Here is a 19030-nt window from a genome sequence, read left to right as displayed (position 1 = left end):
ATTTACAAAAAGATATTGCACCAATCCATTGTCCTTTTTTCAGGTTAACATGTTAGGAAGCCTATTATTTACAAAGTTAAAAACAGAAGTGCAAAAGCAGACTGAAAGAAATCAGAAAGAATAAGGTTTATTTAAATTGCTAAGTATAGTCTATTAACTGACCACAGCCCACAACCAGTATGATCCAAAATAACTTGTACCATATGTATCTCTAATTTAAGGAATCTTTGCATTTCTCTGTAGGTGCAAGCCTTATCTTTTATACCAGCCACCAGAAGGTCTACGTAAAATGTAAAGGCTAACCATAGCTTAACTTCATAGCTTTATTTCTCCAGGAAAGTGATGCTCTTTTTGGTAAATTGAAAAAGCTACACAGCATTATACATGTATTCGAAAAGTAGTGACAAATCAGGCATGGTGGTTTTCATTCTCTTTAACCACCATGAGGAAAAGCTTGCTGATATTTCAGGACTGACTACTCCAGAGATGCTGCCAGTCCAAATTACTTTAGCACAGCATACGGTCCTGTCTCAGTCTATTGGCCACTGGGACTGTCATGATGCATTTCTGGGGTGTAGGTAAGTAGAACAATCATGACCCAGAGATGAAGTAATGCCTGGGAAAAGAAAATAATTAACTTATCAGCACTGGCAATCATTGTTTGCAGCAGCAGTAAACATGAGAGCTCCCAGTGAGAGCTAATAAAGCCTAGTTTTGTAGAAATATTTTTATTAAATATTTTTCCTGTTATTCAGATACTCCTAAAAAAAGCATTCTTCTTTGCACCATGAAATACTGTGTCAGATTCTGAAGAAGACAACTGTAGAAAGCTAAAGACTTTACATAAACAGCAAAAAAAAGCAGACTGGTTGCCTACAAATTTGTTTTCTGGCTTCTCTTTTCCTCCAACACCCAGTAACTTCAGTCATTCGCTTCAATATCCAGTTCCCAGCCCACAGACAGCACATTATGTGATCTGCCTCGAGTGACTGGTAAACCACTGCTCCCATGCCAACTGGTGGATACCAGACTCTGTAAAACAGCTGAGTTCTGCTTTCCTTCTCCTTACCATAAGCACCAATTTGGGGGATTTTTATGAACATTTTAGGAATATTAATTCTCATTCAAATTTGGCTGAAATTATCCAATTAGAATAGAAGTTGCTGGGGGTGCAACAAGGGAGATAACCAACAGAACATATAAGCTGCATTTCTGTTATTGTGGTACAAAGCATTTTATTCATATATTGATAATTCTAAGTCATGAATAAGAAGAAAGAGAGAGGTTAGGATTAAATAACCCTGTTCCTTCCAGGACTTGACAGGCTGGAAGAAGCAATTGCAAGGGCAAAATGTAATTTCCTTTATTCATCCATGCCTGTCTGCTCTATATTACGCCTACCTTACCATGGGTCACTTAAACTGACAGACATCTGCCCTCTAGTGGAAAACAGAGGGATTCAATTTTTATCATTTGCAAGACTGACCATCTCACCTGGCACGGATGAACAATTTTTTACTATTTGTTTAAGCCTAGCAAACAAAAAACTTGTCTTGATATTTTTTCAGCTTCTAGAGCAGTGTGATTGTTGGTCACTGAACAAAAAATGAAATGCCAAATATTAAAAAAGCCATGAAGTAATGTAATTTTCCTCAACGTAGTGCATGCAGGTGTGGTTGGTTAAGCTTAGCATGAGTACCGAAATTCAACTTTTACAATCTTTAAAAGACAGTTGTTTAACTGCCTTTTTAGACTACTATACTATGAATTCCTAGGAAAAAAATGAAAATTGCCGAGCAACATGACTCCAAAACACTGATACAAAAACACTGTTGGCGTGCTTTACAAAAAGTTGTAGTAAGTTGTTACCCTTAATTATATTCCCTTTTGAACATAAAATATGTTACAATTTAAAGGTATTATGTAAACTGGCAATAGAAATCTTGCATTAAATTTACTTTGAAGAAAGCTTACTCACCATGTAAATGATTACAAAGACTCTTGCTATGGGATACCGCCTTAGAAAGATTCCCAGCCGAATGCTACACAAGACAAAATAAAACACACAAGTTAACTCTTAGCAATAAATCCATATTCCCCTGATCTCAACCATCAAAAACTCATGAATATCAGCTGATGTTATACGCACAGCTGTACTTCTGATTTGAATTTTTACTTCATGTATTCAAGACATTAACAGAGAGAGAAAATCCAGAATTCAAACCATAAAACATTCTCCCTCTGGTTTTTTTGTTTTTTTTTTTATTCCATGCTAGGCTCAGAGGTTTTGAAAAAGAGCTGAGACTCAGGAGTTGTAGCGGTACTTTAAAACTCACAAATACGCTGTGTATTTCCTGACATACTTCACAATGAAATTAAAGTACTACACAAGCAGAAAAGACATTCTATCAAGGTATCTTGCTGTGAAAGGATTAAAAAGTATGACCTAATTTTGTTTCCTAATGGTATTTTGTTCAAGTTTTGGAGCAGACCTTTGTTGTTAATATTGAAAATTAACCTAGATGTTCAGAAAAGGGATCAAGACAAGTCTTTTGCTGGATCCAGAGTGATTTTTATTTACTAATTTCTCCAGCAGATTATCTTTCAAGGCAAACAGCTGCACTGGGTCAGAACTCAGAACCCTGTATTCAGGTTGCCTGAACAGGAGTAAAAGAACACGTACGATACTTTCCCATGAATAGACTCATATGGTATTCATCACAGACACAGTCAAAACCTCTTAAAGTGAAAAAGGTATAAGGTAGTGATGAAAAAGGCTAGGTATTCTACTACATAGTTTAGTGATTCTCTTGAAAAAAATTTTCCAAGTGTTATTTAAATAATTGACTATAATTTGCAAAAGCCCAAGTATATAATATCATAGGAAAGCACAAGTGAACAAGATCAATATTTAGTAATTTATGCTGTATTTACTATATTAACTTCATTTTTTCCCTTTTACTTTCATAAAAGCAATTCAAAACAGAAGGTGTGCCACTTGACAACTGTGAAAGGATTCCAGCAATTACAAAACATGTTCCTTTAGGACACTTACCTAAACTGATCTATACTACTGGCAGCTTTGCGAACTCTCCCATACATTCCTGCCATATTAGTGTCCACATCACTAAACAGAACAGGAACATTACGCATACGAGCACCTATTTGAAGAGGGGAAAAAGGAAAAACCTCATTAGTTTAAAATCAGCTAAGATGGTTTAAGTGTAATAAATTTATAATGTATAACAAATATATATAAAAATAATACAAACACATTGATTAATCTAACCTGTGAGTGCCATTTTCCTGGGTGCAGAGGAGTGTGTTTTGGGGAAGAATTCTTAATAAACTTAAAAACTTATAGTCAAGTCAAATGCTTCTTCAACTTAGCATATTTTTAAAATTTTAGTTCACTAGATGGACATCAATATTCACTTATATCATGCAATAACTATTATTAGGTGTATAAAATTATGAGTTTGATGCCCAGAATTTCTACATTTGCTTTACTTTCTCATACAGTAAAACTTTGATAGCATTTCTGATACTAACTTGAATATTCCGAAAATTTCTAAATTACTTACATTTTTACTAGGTATCAACTTTATTTTAAAAAAAGTCTCAGATGTTATCATAAAATTAAGCTTAATAAAGTTAAAAAAATAAAAGCCAAAAGGAAATATATTTCAAATTTGCTAGTTCTCTTGCCTTATGTCTTTAAAAGTCTTTCATAAGCAGAGAAATAATCTATTTTACAGCTCTTGGTAATTGTCCATTGCTTTTGAAGTTACTCACCACGAATACAAAACTGCAAATTTTGTCTTTGAAATGAAGTATCTCAAAGCCATGGATCAACTGCTGAGGTTCTCCTAGAGATACAGGATGACTGCTACACAGTACAGACAAACCCACCTCAGCAGAACCACCATATTTTGAGTTGCTTTTCAAGACAAATAAAAAGCAAGGAGGAAACTGATTTCAACCAGAATTCTCAATCAACTCTCAAAAGGAAGAAACTCATTCTTGCTCACCTCCCAAACCCTGTTTATAAGAGAATACCTGTATCCTGCTTCTGACATTCCGTTTAAACCACAAACGACAGATTTATTTGCACCTGACAGGCTTTGTAAATACAATTGTGCCAAAAGTGTCACAGTATTGAGAATTAAAGATTAAATTGGCTTTATTAAGTTTACTTAAAGTCACTTACCCAAAAAAGGACCTGTTACTTAACTATTTTTTATGATAGTGGCTGCTGTTGACAAGGTCTCTGGCATAAGCTGCATATTTACATCTTTTTTCTTCCTTATAAACTCAGACTTTCGGGGCAGGCACTAGGAAACTTAAAAGCCTGAACTACAGAAAAGCAAGGCTTAAGTTTTACATTTCTTTACCTTCAGCACTGTCAATTCCTGTCATATTAATGGAAGGTCCATTAGTACTAGTGCCTTGGATTGCCTTCAGCTGTTGCTCAAGTCGTTCCAGTTGATAGACAAGTGAGTTTTTCTCTGTGCTTAGGCTTTCTAACATCGTTTGCTTCTGAATTAGTGTTTCTGTCAGCTGGTGAAGCCGATTTTCTAATTCTGTCTGACTACTACTACTTAGTGCCTTGTTTGTGAGCTAAAAAACAAAGCAAAGAAAGAAAATCAGAAAAAGCTCCAAATCTGACCAACCAGCATATTACAGAATTCTTAACAAAAAAGCACATTACCTGATCATGGAATTGTCATGGGATACTACTAGCAAAATGATTGTGAATGAGAAGAAACTTAATTTCGACAATTGTTTAAACAAGATTTTAGGAAACACAAGAATCTGTTAAAACGTATTCATGTTTTCCACCAATAATCATATGAACATTTCTGTATAATCATTTGACCACAGAAATCAACGCTATGCATCAGAATTGAGTTTAAATGGCAAGAATGACAATAGCAAGATTGGCTATCATACTTGCAACTTCACAAAACAACTGAGTATATAAAAAGTTTTCACGAGAGGAAGGGAAAACTCTGTGTCAACAGGGAGAACCTGATGCCATTCTACAGAAAAGCTTGAAAATAGTGGTGAAAATACAGTATGTGTTGCAGAAGAACTGAGGAGCACTGAGGCATGAAACATGACTCTACTAGCTAACAGACACAGCAAGGACAGCAATGAAGACATAGATCATGTAATTCAACTTCCAGAAAATATTTAAAGCAAATGGCATTCTCCAAGTTAGCCATGTGTGTAGTAGCTCATCTATTCAAAATAGTCTCGGACCTCAGCCACTTGCAGCATCATATGCTACAGAGATGTAGCTTCAAAGAGGAAAAAACAGAATCAGCTGGAAGCAGAGGAAGTGAGGTGTCACAAATACAAACTGGATGCAATGCACCAGGGCAGGTGCCCGTAGTCCTAAAACTGGCATTGCCAGAAAAATCATCTGCCAATAGGCTCAAAAAATTTGTATGACAGCACAACAATTTCTAAACCTTTAATACTATAACTAATACTATAACTGACCATAGTTGACTCTAGACCATCAATTTCTCTATACAGACTACTTTTCATTATACTAAGGTAATTTACACAAAATGAAGCCTATGCCTTCATGCTGCTCAAGAAAAGGGTTTGCAAGTATCAGAAGGTTCAAAAAGGGTTAGACTGATGCAGGGAAAAATAGGTCTGGTGAGACTTACTAGAGACTTAAACACTAATGTCCCTAACTCAACTGCTGATGCAGAGTGAGCACAAGGGAGTGAAGAAAGTGGACAGGCTCACAAGCATTCCCACTGTCAAAGATACAGCAGTGGGCTAGATGGATCACTGAGTCTGTAGGACATTGTTTATGTTCTTAAGCCTAGTTAAGAGGACCTTTGTAGAAATTGTGATGACCTAATAAGCCAATGCCTCATTTTAGTTTTCAAAAAGAATGTTGACCCAGCACCACCCCATCAGATCTAGATGGGACACAGCTTGGGTTTTTTTCCCCCTGAAGGCAAAAGCCCACGCAATTATAAATTAGGCTATTACTACTTCATGGTTCCCTTCTTGAATTCCCTCTGCTCAAAATTCTACTCTGTATTGAAAACAAGTACACTGTAACTCATTAGTAGAGCCTTTGTTTCTTTTGTACAATTTAATCATATTACAAGTTCTCACCACTGTTTTCATCATTCAAGGTGATAAAGTTATTTTCTATACACACACAGTACCTGATTTCTGAGCTTCTGAATTTCTTCCTCTCTGTCTTTTATTCTGCTTTGCAAAGTATTCTTAGTTCGATACAATTCTTCTTCAGTATAATGGAGTTCCTATAACATCACAAATACAAGATCTTATACATACAAGTATTTTGAGACATTCTATCTGGAGTTTCACAGTAGAAACAACAGAGCAATATGCTGCAATCAAAAATAAACAAAAATTTAATATTAGTTAAATGTCTGGCTAGAATGAGGGGCAGGGGGAAAGAGCACTGAACATGAAGACACAACCTACACCACCTCTAGAGACCTACTAAACTCTTTTGTGAAGACTTACCCAATAAAAATATTAATCCAGACTAGTTTACTAGGAGTCATACAATTTCATTTGAACCACTATTTATCTTCCTTAAACACTCACAGTTTGTTACATTGTTATCTTCAAATGACATCGATAATGTAACTTAAACCATTAGGAAATATCTGAAGGGGGGGAACCGTATTCCCAAAATAAACCCATCAACTTTAGATATCATTTTGTAAAAGTGTTTAAAAACCCTTTTCTTATTTAGCTATCATTTTACATGACACAGATCTCCCTTGAAAGTTCAGGATTAATTAACATAACATATGTGAAAGGAGAAGGAATATTAATAAGGGACAACTTACTGAACAGCAAATCTAATCATACGTTTTGTTACTACCATGATTTAGCAGCTATTTCAACTCTCACTTAAATACCTGTCATGCTTACGTTTTAAATTGATACAGTGATTTGAAGACTGTCTTACTTCAGCTGCCAGTTGTTACAGAAAACAAATAATTCTGTTCTCCCTTCAAACCAACAGATGTACAAGGAATAATTTCTACTTATTTTCCATCTTCAGTCTCAGAAACATGGTCAAAGGAATTTCCTGACAGAACAGACTGTAACTGTGCTAAGTACTAATGCACACAATTAGTCTAAAAGCACATATAAACGTGTTTCATCAGAAGGAATACTTCAATTTCTGTAATAACTGATATTGCCTTTTTTAAGTTCACCTCGCTTTTTCTACATGTAGTATTGATTTAAAAGGGCAGCAGTAACAAAGTACAATCTACCATCTGCTTTGCTATAATAAACATCAGCTACCCATCAAGAGTACACTTTGACTTCTGCCTTTTAATTAGTTCAAGCTGCTAGCATCTCATTAAAATGTAATTTCTGGAAGGACAAATAATCTCATAAGATAAATTGTTCCTAGCAGATATAGTGTATTCTCTGGCTCTCCTCATTAATAATACACTTTACATGAGCTTTTGCTTATTGAGAATTTTTTTAATAGGGTGCAAAGGACTTGTCCAATTTCTACTGAATAATAAGTTTGTTCACATGAAACATGAGTTTGCTTTTTTTAACCTCTTTTTAGCACAGAACTGCTTAAATCAAGGGGAAGTCTGCTTAAAAAGATGACAGTGACATAATACCAGCAATTTGTTTTACAGAGCAGTTTGGAAGTAAAAGCATTTAGATTCAGAACTTAGTAACAAGTGGATTAAAAAAAATTTTTTTTAATCTATTAATTGGTACTACAATAACAAGCTGAATCTTACAGTAATTGAGCACAGGAAGTGCCACAGCAACCATTTTTAGTTTTTGAGTTTCCTAACATAGACAACAGTTACAAATGTTACTATATTCCTATCGTTTGATTCTTCCTCAGCTGAATAAAAATTAAGATCATGACCAATTCTGTGCACTCCCTAGGGTAATTTTTCAATTAAGAAAACCCAAAACCCTAGGGCGTAATCTTTAATACATCAATGGGAGCTCTGTTTATCAGGAGTATTCAGAAGGCCCTGTCTATTGCTTAGTCTTGACTGTGCTTTGTTTGGCCTAGTGGCATGCATTAAGCTTTTGGGAATTTCTTTGGAATACTAGACAAAAAAATAACCATAACACTGCAAAAGTGCACTGCACTTTCTTAAGCCAAATGCTTTAGTGATGATGCCACAAGAGGCCTAAAATAAGAACAGTCAGCTTTCCAGAACTCCTTACCTGTTTAAGTCGTTCTAGTTCAGCTTCTGTCTCTTGCTTGGCCGTTTTATGTGCTGCTATTTGGTCCTGTAGGTCTTGAAACTGCTCTCGCACTGACTCGGCTTCACTTACCTGCTGAGTCTCCATATCCTGAAATGGACAGAAATGTTACCATTTCACTAACATTTAAACAATACTGCAATTTGTCATCCGCAACAGCAAAAAAAAGTTCTATCTGCAATAGTCTACAAAGGAAAATGAAGGTGAGTGCATGCTGAATGGAAATATTCTGTATAAAATGACCAAATATCATAGTAATATTAACATAATAATAAAATAAATGCATTTTGTGAACATGAGCCTTTACACAGGCTATGACTGTGTAAAGTAGGCTTGCATGCAACTGCTGGGTTGAGGCAATTAAGACAGCAGATGACTCTGATTACAGTGTCTTTGAGGATTAGTAGCCCTTGCAGCGAAGGATACAGGTGAGGTCTACAGAAATCAACACACTTGTTTGAAAGAAATGTTTCCCTCTACAGAAGCACACAGCAGCAAGAGAAGAGAGAAGTGGTATCTATAGTATTCTTCCCACCACAAGCTGAAGTGGTGAGAGAGAACATGGAAATGAATTGGTTATCAATAAGCACTTGCCTTGCCTTACCCTGAGCCAAAAGCTGGCTTATTTTAATATTAGGTCAAATAAACACTAGAAACAACAGCCCTAAAGTATATAAGGAAACAGTTCTTTGTGTACAGTTAACTACAAATACATGCGTTTATAATCATAGCTACCTGGAGCTCTGTTCTCATCTGTTGTATCTGCCCCATTAGTTTTTGTATTTCTTCTCTCTGAGTGTCTCGTTCATGTCTCAGTTCTTCTAGTTCCATTGTGCTTGCAGTATTGCTATCCAGGCCTTCAATACCAGAGCCTTCTTTTAAGCTGTTTATCAACTTTTCTTTAGACTGAAATAATAAATAAATATATAATTTATTGCAGTATTTAACAAGTGCTTAACTAGAATATGCCAAAATTACTTTGCTTTAAAATTCAATTACAGATATACAGTAAAAGAACTGTTTTGCCTGTTCTTTTAGGATCATACAGTCATTTGGTTGGAAAAGATCTTTAAGACTGACTCTGCCCATAAACCTAGCACTGCCAAGTCCATGACTAAATCATGTCCCCAAGTGCCACATCTACATATCTTTTAAACAGCACCAGGGATGGTGACCCAACCACTGCCCTGGGCAGCCTCTTCCAGTGCTTGACAACCCTTTCAGTGAAGGGTCCCCTGGCACAACTTGAGGCCGTTTCCTCTTGCCCTACCCATTTGTTACTTATGAGAAGTTTTTAGCCACATTAATAATGACCTTACACATTTTAAAATGAAAACACTTCCCTACTGATCATTTTTCTGACTTCCTGTATTCCATGAGACTGGATTTACTGAAAGCATGTGTCATCTGATGAAGAGTACAGCTTTTCTCTTTAGAAGTGCCTGAATGTTAAACATACCATGAATAAAAATTTTGGATTTCCAGCTACCATAAAGAGAGAAGGCACTAACAGACACTAAAGACAAAACTGACCAGCTTTTAGTCCATCCTTTCACCTGTTAACAAAGACAAATAAGAGCCAAAAAAGACAATAACTCTTCTGAGAAAGAGCAAGGACCAATTTATTCAGAGTCAACTTAATGTTAGCTTGACGCCAATTTGTGATCTCACGCTTCTCATATTTATAAAGTGATTTTAAAACCTGTCCTTGGATATCAGAGTAAATTAATTATTCTAAACAGACACCTTTATCTTCAACATTTTGCTAAGTCTTATTAACACGACTCAAATTGACCACATCTGGATTTGATATCTTTGACAACTTAAGTAGCATAGAACTCTGCACAAAATATTAATTTTGCCAGTGTTCATGTAGTGCTGCTCACATGCAGACTTTCAGAATATATACAAATATTTTCATCTGTTCACACGTAAGTATCCATTATATGCTTTGCCTCAGCCTTAAGCAGAAGAGAGCAGTATTCTTGATTCAAGAACGCTGAGTGTGGAACAAATCGTAGGTTACATCTATTTCTCTGTCTGCCTAAGACTGGACTCCTGAATGTGGAACACAAATGTGACAGATGTGGCACAATAAGTGCAATGGTTCACTCAGATTTTTCTTCTAAAATTCAGGAGCTGAACTTCCATTTCAATTACTTAGTCTATAAACTTAAATTTACAAAATACTGGCAGCTGTTCTGTATGGTTATGATTACAGATATGCCCCAAAATATATTACAGGTCACATGAAAAAAACCCCACAGATTACTTGAAGCATAACACCTGAAAAATTTAAGCGTACAAATCAATACAGAAATGCTTACTTGGAGTATGCGAGTAGCTTTCTGTTTGTAGTCTGCCAGCTCCTGTTTTGCAGATTCTAGGTGGTTTTTAGTTACTTTGACTTGCTGTTGAAGCTCATCAGCTCGCCTCTTCTCATCTAAATACTTTCTTTCTGCTACAGTTATCCCTTCTGCCAAGTTCTGACGTTCTGCTTCCATTTTACTTAGACGAGCTGCAAACTCATTCTATTAGCAATAAAGAAACAATACTTTGTGTTTAAACACAGTCTCAACTTTAACCTAGAAAGGAAAAAAGAAACCTTAAAAGCAACTACACCTGAAACACCACTTCACATCTACCACCTCAAACCTAAATATGCATTAGTGCTACAGGGAAAGAAATGTTGCCTGCTTAAGCAAGTGCTAAGTTACATCAGAAAAAATACACATTTCTTTTCCTCACTAGAAATAGGTCTTCCTATTATTTACATTTCTTTGGTAAACAAAAAGCAACCTTTCCCCTCCAAAAAAATTATCAAACGCAGTCTGCTGTTTTTTTAACAACATGAAAATAAGACACCGATTAAGATTTTCAGAGATTCTACTATACGTAACAAAGGCCAAGCTAAGTTTGGAAAGCAGTGTCTACCAATGATATACTCACATCTTTACCACAGAAGTGACTGTCCAGCCTAATATTCTTAAGATTACATATTAAAATTTTGTAACAATTTGTTATGTAACATGATAGCACGGAAAATCAAATTGATTACTGATTTGGCTTTAAAACATGTTCTAACATTAAAGTTGGCATAAAAAAACCTCAGTAAAAATTGTTAATATTAATCTTCACAAACTTTAAATCACAAAGCTTTTAAAATAAAAGGTCCACTACCATCACACAGACATTTAGTGCAGCAGACAGCACATCCTTCCAATCAGTCAGTACTCTGAACAGGAACAGAAATTGGGGGGAAGAGAGAGCAGCTGGAACCTCACAGATCTGAACTCAAAGGCAGAGTTGGAAACTCTTCCTTGTTCTTGACATCTAACCTGCATTTGCTTGTAACTTTCTTGCTCTCGCTTGAGTGCAGAGTCTGCATCACGCAGCCTCTCTTGGAGAGTTTGTAGGGCTTGATTTTGCAAACTGCTCCCTTCACTGTGGTCTTGTATTATCCTGAAAAAGCAATATACATATTAATTGACAATGAAGAAACTTAGTGTGATTGATTTTCAGGCAGAAATATGACCACCTGAAAATGTACCCAAGTAAGTTATTGAATATGGCTGGCTACAGGTGTGAGGCTCTAGTCCACGACTCACGTAGCCCCTCCTTGACCTATATTCTGGAGTATCCAATTGCAGATTCAAATCTCAATCCTGAGATAAGCCAGAAAAATAATTATATTTGTGGATAATCAAATGTATTTTTCAAGACAGAAACATTTTTCCCAAGATCTTCAGCTTCATGTCTCTGACACAAACATAAATACATCATACAAAATGGATTTCAATAATCAGGTGCCAATTTCCCCTACTTAATATTCACTTACCCTGTTCCCACTGCCAGCTATGATAAAATGGGCTTGGAGCCCTCATGTATAATCTTGATACAATCCCCTTTCCCATTAGTTTGTTTTTAAAGAAATTAAACTATCTGCCTCAAATTTTCAAACCTATTACTATTTGCAGAGTTGTGAAGTACCGTGATTTTTCACTCTGCAATGCTTCCAAAGCTTCTGTCCGAGCATGTAAGAGCTGATCAGCTTCTTGCAACCGTACTTTCAGCACAGCCAGCTGGGAATCCTTGGCAGCAACAGCTTCTGTCAGATCATCAACTCGAGCTCCAAGTTCTCGAACCATCCTGTCACTCTTTGAATGGTCAACATTGCACTTCTCAACCCTTTCCCGGGATTTGTTCAATTCTACAAAACAAAATGTTTCTTGTTTATAAAAGCAGGTATTACAAAGGTTGATGCACACATCGTATTAGTTAAAGAAAGAAATTAAATACAACCAAGTTGAAGTAATACTAAAAGTTTATGAGCTACCAAGATATAAAAATAACATTTTGCAGGTGATCTCAAAACAGGCATTCCATTCTGTGTCAGACTGCAGATGACAAATTTTACCTGCCCCACCCCTTGCAATGGCCTAATGTCAAATACCCCTGCTGTGCAAGCAAGCCTTTGGAAACCTCTGGATAAAGCACTTATCTCAAGTCAATGTGGCAATAAGTTCAACCTAAAAAAAACAGTAGAAAAATACACTACTGTTTAAACAACACCCAAATATCTACAGAGGCTTCTGTTTTTAACCAAAGTGACGGGGAACAGGACAAGAGGGAATTGCCTCAAGCTCCACCAGGGGAGGGTCAGGCTGGACATTAGGAAAAAATTCTTCACAGAAAGGGTCATTGGGCACTGGAACAGGCTGCCCAGGGAGGTGGTTGAGTCCCCTTCCCTGGAGGTGTTTAAGGCACGGGTGGACAAGGTGCTAAGGGGCACGGTTTAGTGTTTGATAGGAATGGTTGGACTCGATGATCCGGTGGGTCTCTTCCAACCTGGTTATTCTATGATTCTATGATTATTCTAAATATCACATACTAAATTTCAGTGGAAATCAAGATTCTCTTGCTGACGTAGTTGCTTTGAGAAAAATATGTTCTGTTAGTTTTATGCCTAAAACCAGGAGTTTGTTCAATGTTTTATTAAGTGTTTAATTTATATTCACATTTTATATATTTTTCATTTCATTTGACATTGACAAAGCTGGTGAAGTCATACAAAAATAACAAATGTTAGATTTTTACTGTCAGTTTTTGGCATCAGAGGTTGTAGCCTACAGCCAGAAAGTAGTCAGATTTTGAAGTATTTAAAGGAATTTACTCCATTAAAAAGAAGTATTTTGCAACAGCTGTTAAAATGCGTAAGTATTTTAATACTGGTAACATTTACTAACAGTGTTTTAATAAGATATAAGGTTTTGAACTAACTTTATCACATAATTTTAATTAACATCTGTGTTATCTTTGTAGCTGAACAAGCAATTTAGCTTCTCCCAGCTCGTTACTTTGAAACCAAGAATCATTTTGCTTCGTAAGTCATACAGGCAAATACAACTAAGAAGATTTTAATATAAATACCAAACACTGACATATAAATAGCATTGTTTAGTAATTCACTAGCGTTACAGTAATATGTTACACTTTAGTTTCCAAACCACAGTACCTTCTTGTGTTTCTTTGGACCTCTGAATTAATGAAGCCATTTCTTGATTTAAAGACTGAACTTCATTCCGCAGCAGCTGATTCTCCAGGCGAAGATTGGATAGCTCATGTGATTTGAAATCATCATTAGCTAAAAGGGTAGGATTAGTTACTGCACTTGGTGATGAGTCCTTCACACCATCCCTTTGTCCTTCCAGTCCAGAGTCTGAACTGTCTGGAGATTCTGTAGAGAGAGATGCAAACAGATGTATTTGTAAGTTGCCATAATATAAACAACAACTCCATGTTCTCAATGAGCGATTAAATGTATAATATAAAAAAGCTCCAACCAAACCAGCTTAATATTGAAATGGAATAAGGACCTGCTTCTCCCACTTACACAGAATAAGACTATTACCAGTACACGTACATCATGCAGCACTTTTCTTAATTCTGCAACACAAGACATGCAAATTATAAAATTTCTTATTACATTAATATCAACTTTAGGATTTCAAACCATTAGTTCTTTTTTATGACTATGCTGCCAAGATGTCTTCAGAAGCTGAGAGAGTTACAGAAAAGATTAAATATACACAAAACCTAAGTAGGGGAAGTTTTAGTACAAGTTCATTCCACTTCTACATTAAGATTTTGAGGATGGAGATTTTGTTTTAAAAAAGAATCTATGCACTTGACTATACTTAAGTAATTTGATATCAATTCTAAATATATAGCCATACAGCTATGTATTTTTGTTACCTTTATATAAAACACACTTTAAGAATAATTTCAGTCAAAACATCACCTTACTGATAATTCTGCATTAAGAATTCTCTCAAAATATTCCTTCAAAAGCACTTTTCCTACTAGAAAGTGAGTTGCAGTGATTTGAAGCACCTTTTTCTAATGAAAAAATTTGAGGTAGGTACACTTTGTCAAACTGGTAAAAGCTTTCTGCCAATATAAACTAATTCTCTAGATTACAGAAAGCAAAATATAGATTTTTATTCTTTTTTTATAATCTTAGAACTTCAGTGAGAACAGCAACGGAACTCCCGGCAGTAGACTGAACAACAGCCCCTTGCAGGGAAGGAGGAAGCAGCAGCCTTTCTCCATCATGCACAAACACACACAGAGCATCCTGAACTACTGCTGTGGAATCAATACATCCACTCTAAGTCTTGATCACAGCACACAGATAGTCGGAAGCTTTGTAGCAGTGTTAAGATAAAACAACATAGCACACAACAAGCAAATAAGCAGATGATCCAACAATATTACGTTTGAATTTAGTATGTCCCAGAGGAGTAACTGCTGAAAATCCAGGGGGACAGGCTGCAAGTCATTCCAAGCAAGGCTGCAGCTTAGCTGTCATGTTACTTACTTCACCTTGTGACCAGCTAACCGGCCCCACCTTCTTTGTTAGCATTGCGATAGCCTCTTTCTCCCAAAACCAAGGGAGCTGAGGCAGAGTAGTAATTCTGAACACCACCACAACAGCAAGTAGCAGCAATGACAGCAACACTTCTTCCACATTTTTCAAACCCCTTTCCTATTTAAGCCATTCTAACTACTGTTTCCTTCCTTTTGATTCATTTGCACGATCTCCAAATCTATCCTCATTTCTTTGTCTGGAAAACACATAAGACTAATGAAGCTAACGAAGCAAGTAATCAGACATTTGTAGTACATATTAGATTATATCCACAGTGACGTACGAAGGATAACATTCATTTGTTTTGCCTACAGCTATTGTATCATAAGCTACTTCAACAGATGCTATGCAGAACATTCCAATGACACAGATGTACCTATACAACCAGCTTCGAAATCAGTGAGCTCAAACTCTCTGCTGCCCGTGCTTCCTTATTTGGCAGCTCCACGATGCAAACTCCATTTAATAACCCTCAGAAGAAAATTCAACAGACCACATGGAGCATAACAAACTGTTTCTTAAGCACAATCAGCAAGGCCATACAGCCTTGTTAGTCAGGTCTAACATATTTGAATTATTATTATCATTAAACCCTACTAAAAAGTTACAGACTCAGAATACAAAAATATTCACATCTTTGGAAATGAACTCTTTTTACACCTGAGTACACTTACTGTAGTCACTAAAAAAACAGGCATTAACATGCTGAGCGTACCGATCAAATAATAAATTATTCAAACTACATTATTAAGAAATAATATAACCATTTCCTTCAAATGACTAAACAACAGCAAAGTAGCCCAGTAACAGCAAAGACTATCTGTAGATTGGACAGTCTGATAGAGAACAGCTCCTGACACTTCGCAGCTTTTGACTATCTGGCCTGAAGCCTCTTTCAGGTATCTGGATTTAAACTGCAGTAATGAACTACTTCTGGCAAACCCAAAGGCTTCACCTATCTAGTCCTCTCACGCCTGTAGCTCTACAACAGCCTTCCCACATCCAACTTCCCACTCGGAAAGACAAGCAAATTTGACAGCTTATGCTTCTTCCAAGGTGGCACAGACACAAGCTCACATGGTGCACTGGGCAATAGCCAACACCGCCTATCAGCTGGTGCAAGTGACTCATCCCTACGTGGCAACAATAGGGAACGGCCCCTGAGCAATCAACAAATGCGGCAGCGCCTGTGCTTTTATGTGGAGATGCATGAGGTCCGGTGCAAGGTTAGGTCACAACTCAGGGAGGCCAGCGTGAGTAGTAGCAATGAGGTAGATCAAGAACATAAAATATTTAAGTACTAATTACGCAGCTTGTCAAATTAGCATAGTATCCATGATTATCTCAGTGAGGAAAAAATGTAAAGTACTCTGCTGTACTCCACACATCTGACATATTAAAACTAAACATTTCATGAAGTGACAGTAAATCTATTACCTAGCCTTACCCTATATATACTTGGGTTTAAATATCTCTAGGTTCAATACTATTTAACTACCATTGCTTTGGCTCCTGATGGAATTATCTTCAGTAGTTTTTGCACTCTGTGTACTGGTAGATGCAGAACTAATGCTTGAAGTCCGAGAGTGATTTTGAAGAGCAGGTGCCTTGTTCTTCTCTTTTTTTGAGTCCATCCTCCCGTTAGGCTCTTTCTGTGAACTGTTGAGAAAATCAAATAGCAACTCATCATCGGGTTCAGACTTTTTTCTTCTCACAAAATGTGAGGAAGCTCTGGGTGTGGAAGTACTTTCAGCTGGAGAAGCAACCTCTGAGGGTGTCCTACGCGCTGGTTTAACATTTGCTGTTCCTGCTAGGATTGTGGCCTTTTGATGTTTAATATTTTCTGCTGCTGAGGAGATGTACGCTGCTTTGGACAACGTCTGATATTTTGGTTCTCCAGTATGCTGGTGCAATTCAGAATATTCATTGGCAGAATCTAATTTCTTATTATCATAACCCGTACTGCTTGCTGTGTCTTTTTTGCTCAGAGCCGATGCAGCTCCTTGATCAACTCTGTTGAGTAGATCCTCTGCCTTTCCAGCGAGATCAGCAAGCCAGGACATGATGGATGTTTGTTGATAACTACAACATTAAAAATTCAGGAACATATGCTGCAAAAGACATAAAATGATTACAAATCAGACTAGTGTTGATAAGACAAGATATATGGGTTACCTAAAGTACTGTTGTGTTAATTTATTAGTGATATAATTATCTTAGTACTTTTCTCCTACTAGCTTGGTATTTCACTGTTTTGACAACTTATGGAAACAAACTAAATCAGTTTCTGACGAATACAAACAAAACCAAAGCTTTACTGTAAGACAACTCTATCTGTTTCTGGCATAAACCCCTGTGACAGAGCATCTAGCCTGCTAGACAATCTGCAATAACAGAACAGAAAAGTTACTTGCATCTGACAAAATCAAACCCAGTTGGAGAAGTGGCCAGCTGTTCATTACAGGAACAGGTAACCAAAGAACCACATATGTTTGCTCTGCAGATTTGTAATCCGTGTCAAGCAGAGAAAAGTCGCATTAACATACTTTGCAGCCTGCTGTCCCTTCCCGTGGCACCAACACCGGGGGCAACTACTCAGGCGATGTGTGCATCTATTTCTCCTCTCGGGAAGGGCCCCTTCACCCGGGCAGGCTGGGGGGAGGGAGGAGTGTCTCCTCGGCCGAGCACACCCACGGCGGGAAGGTGAAAGCGCAGAGGCCGGGGGGGACGGGGATGTCAGGGGTGCCACCCCCGCCTCACTTCCCACTGCTACAGTCCCCGGCCCCCACTCGCCGGCACCTCAGGAGACTCAGCACCGCCGGCCCTCACCTCCTCCCAGCCCGAAGGGAGTCGTAAAGGAGGAGTGAAGAACGAGAGCCGCGCGGCTGCCGCCACCGAGAGGCCCCGCGCCCGGCCCGGCCCGGCCCGGCGGCGCAGACCCCACTTCCGGTAGACGTGGCCGCCTTCCGGCGCGCACGCGCGAGAGACCCCGGCAGCAGCGGGGGTGACACGGCGCCTTAAGCCCCGCCCCTCCACGTGATTCGCCTTAGCCCCCGCCCTCTCCACGTGACGCGGCTCAGGCCCCGCCTGGCTCCGAGGGCTGCTGCCCCTGGGGCTCGTGTTCCCCGCAGCTCTGCCTGGTGAGGGCAGGGGGAGCTCCAGCTCTAGGCCAAAGCGATGGATAAAGTAGTTACTGTCACGAAAGTGGAAAATTTTCATTTAAGCTAAAGTGGATTAAAGTATTCATCCGAGTAACTGTATTTTTTGAAAGTTAGACAGAATGTCCCTCTAGTAGCATGGGGGTTTTTTTAGTAGCTTTTTTTTTCAAATAGTATTTTTCGGACTAAATGATTCTATGAGATATGATTTGAAGTCTGGATGGAGATCCATGACTAGTGTCTCTCAGGGGTCTGTATTGGGCCCAGTGCTGTTTAATATCTTCATCAACGATGTTCACAGCGCGATCGAGTGCACCATTAGCAAGTCTGCAGATGACACCAAGCTGAGAGGTGCAGTTGCCACACAAGAAGGATGGGATGTCATCCAGAGGGACCTGGACAGGCTAGAGAAGTGGGCCTGTGAGAACCTCACAAGGTTCAACAAGGCCAAGTGCAAGGTCCTACACCTGGTTCAGGGCAATCCTCAATTTCAGTACACAGCGTGGCCAGCAGGTCAAGGGAGGTGATTCTGCCCCTCTATTCCTCTCTTGTGAGACCCCATCTGGAGTACTGTGTTCAGTTCTGGAACCCTCAACATAAGAAGGATATGGAACTGTTGGAATGGGTCCAGAGGAGGGCTACAAAGATGATCCAAGGGCTGGCGGACAGG

The 19030-nt window shown here is 38.0% G+C and overlaps 1 protein-coding gene across 1 annotated transcript; it reads right to left on the bottom strand.

Moving 5' to 3' along the window:
• Nucleotides 1–107: 107 nt before the first annotated feature.
• Nucleotides 108–18142, bottom strand: GOLGA5 (golgin A5). The gene is made up of 13 exons (XM_069858661.1): nt 18032–18142; nt 16701–17313; nt 13787–14008; nt 12262–12481; nt 11610–11733; nt 10599–10802; nt 9007–9177; nt 8233–8361; nt 6201–6299; nt 4395–4620; nt 3056–3161; nt 1979–2042; nt 108–616 (listed from the first exon to the last, which is right to left on the bottom strand). Exons 2-13 carry the CDS (start codon nt 17263–17265, stop codon nt 536–538), a joined length of 2211 nt encoding a protein of 736 aa, XP_069714762.1. The 5' UTR covers nt 17266–17313; nt 18032–18142; the 3' UTR covers nt 108–535.
• Nucleotides 18143–19030: the final 888 nt, after the last annotated feature.

The sequence above is a fragment of the Phaenicophaeus curvirostris genome, chromosome 5 (genome assembly GCF_032191515.1).
Source record: "Phaenicophaeus curvirostris isolate KB17595 chromosome 5, BPBGC_Pcur_1.0, whole genome shotgun sequence".
Classification (NCBI taxonomy): Eukaryota; Metazoa; Chordata; class Aves; order Cuculiformes; family Cuculidae; genus Phaenicophaeus; species Phaenicophaeus curvirostris.
Note: the sequence above shows the minus strand (reverse complement) of the source record. Positions and strands in the feature narration are given on the sequence as shown.

Coding starts and splice junctions, on each gene's coding strand:
- GOLGA5 (XM_069858661.1), bottom strand. CDS start 17,265: ATGTCCTGGCTTGCTGATCTCGCTGGAAAGGCAGAGGATCTACTCAAC. Junction 3,162..4,394: donor AGGAATTGACAGTGCTGAAG/GTAAAGAAATGT, acceptor CTCTTCAAATAG/GTGCTCGTATGCGTAATGTT. Junction 2,043..3,055: donor AGTAGTATAGATCAGTTTAG/GTAAGTGTCCTA, acceptor TGTCTTGTGTAG/CATTCGGCTGGGAATCTTTC.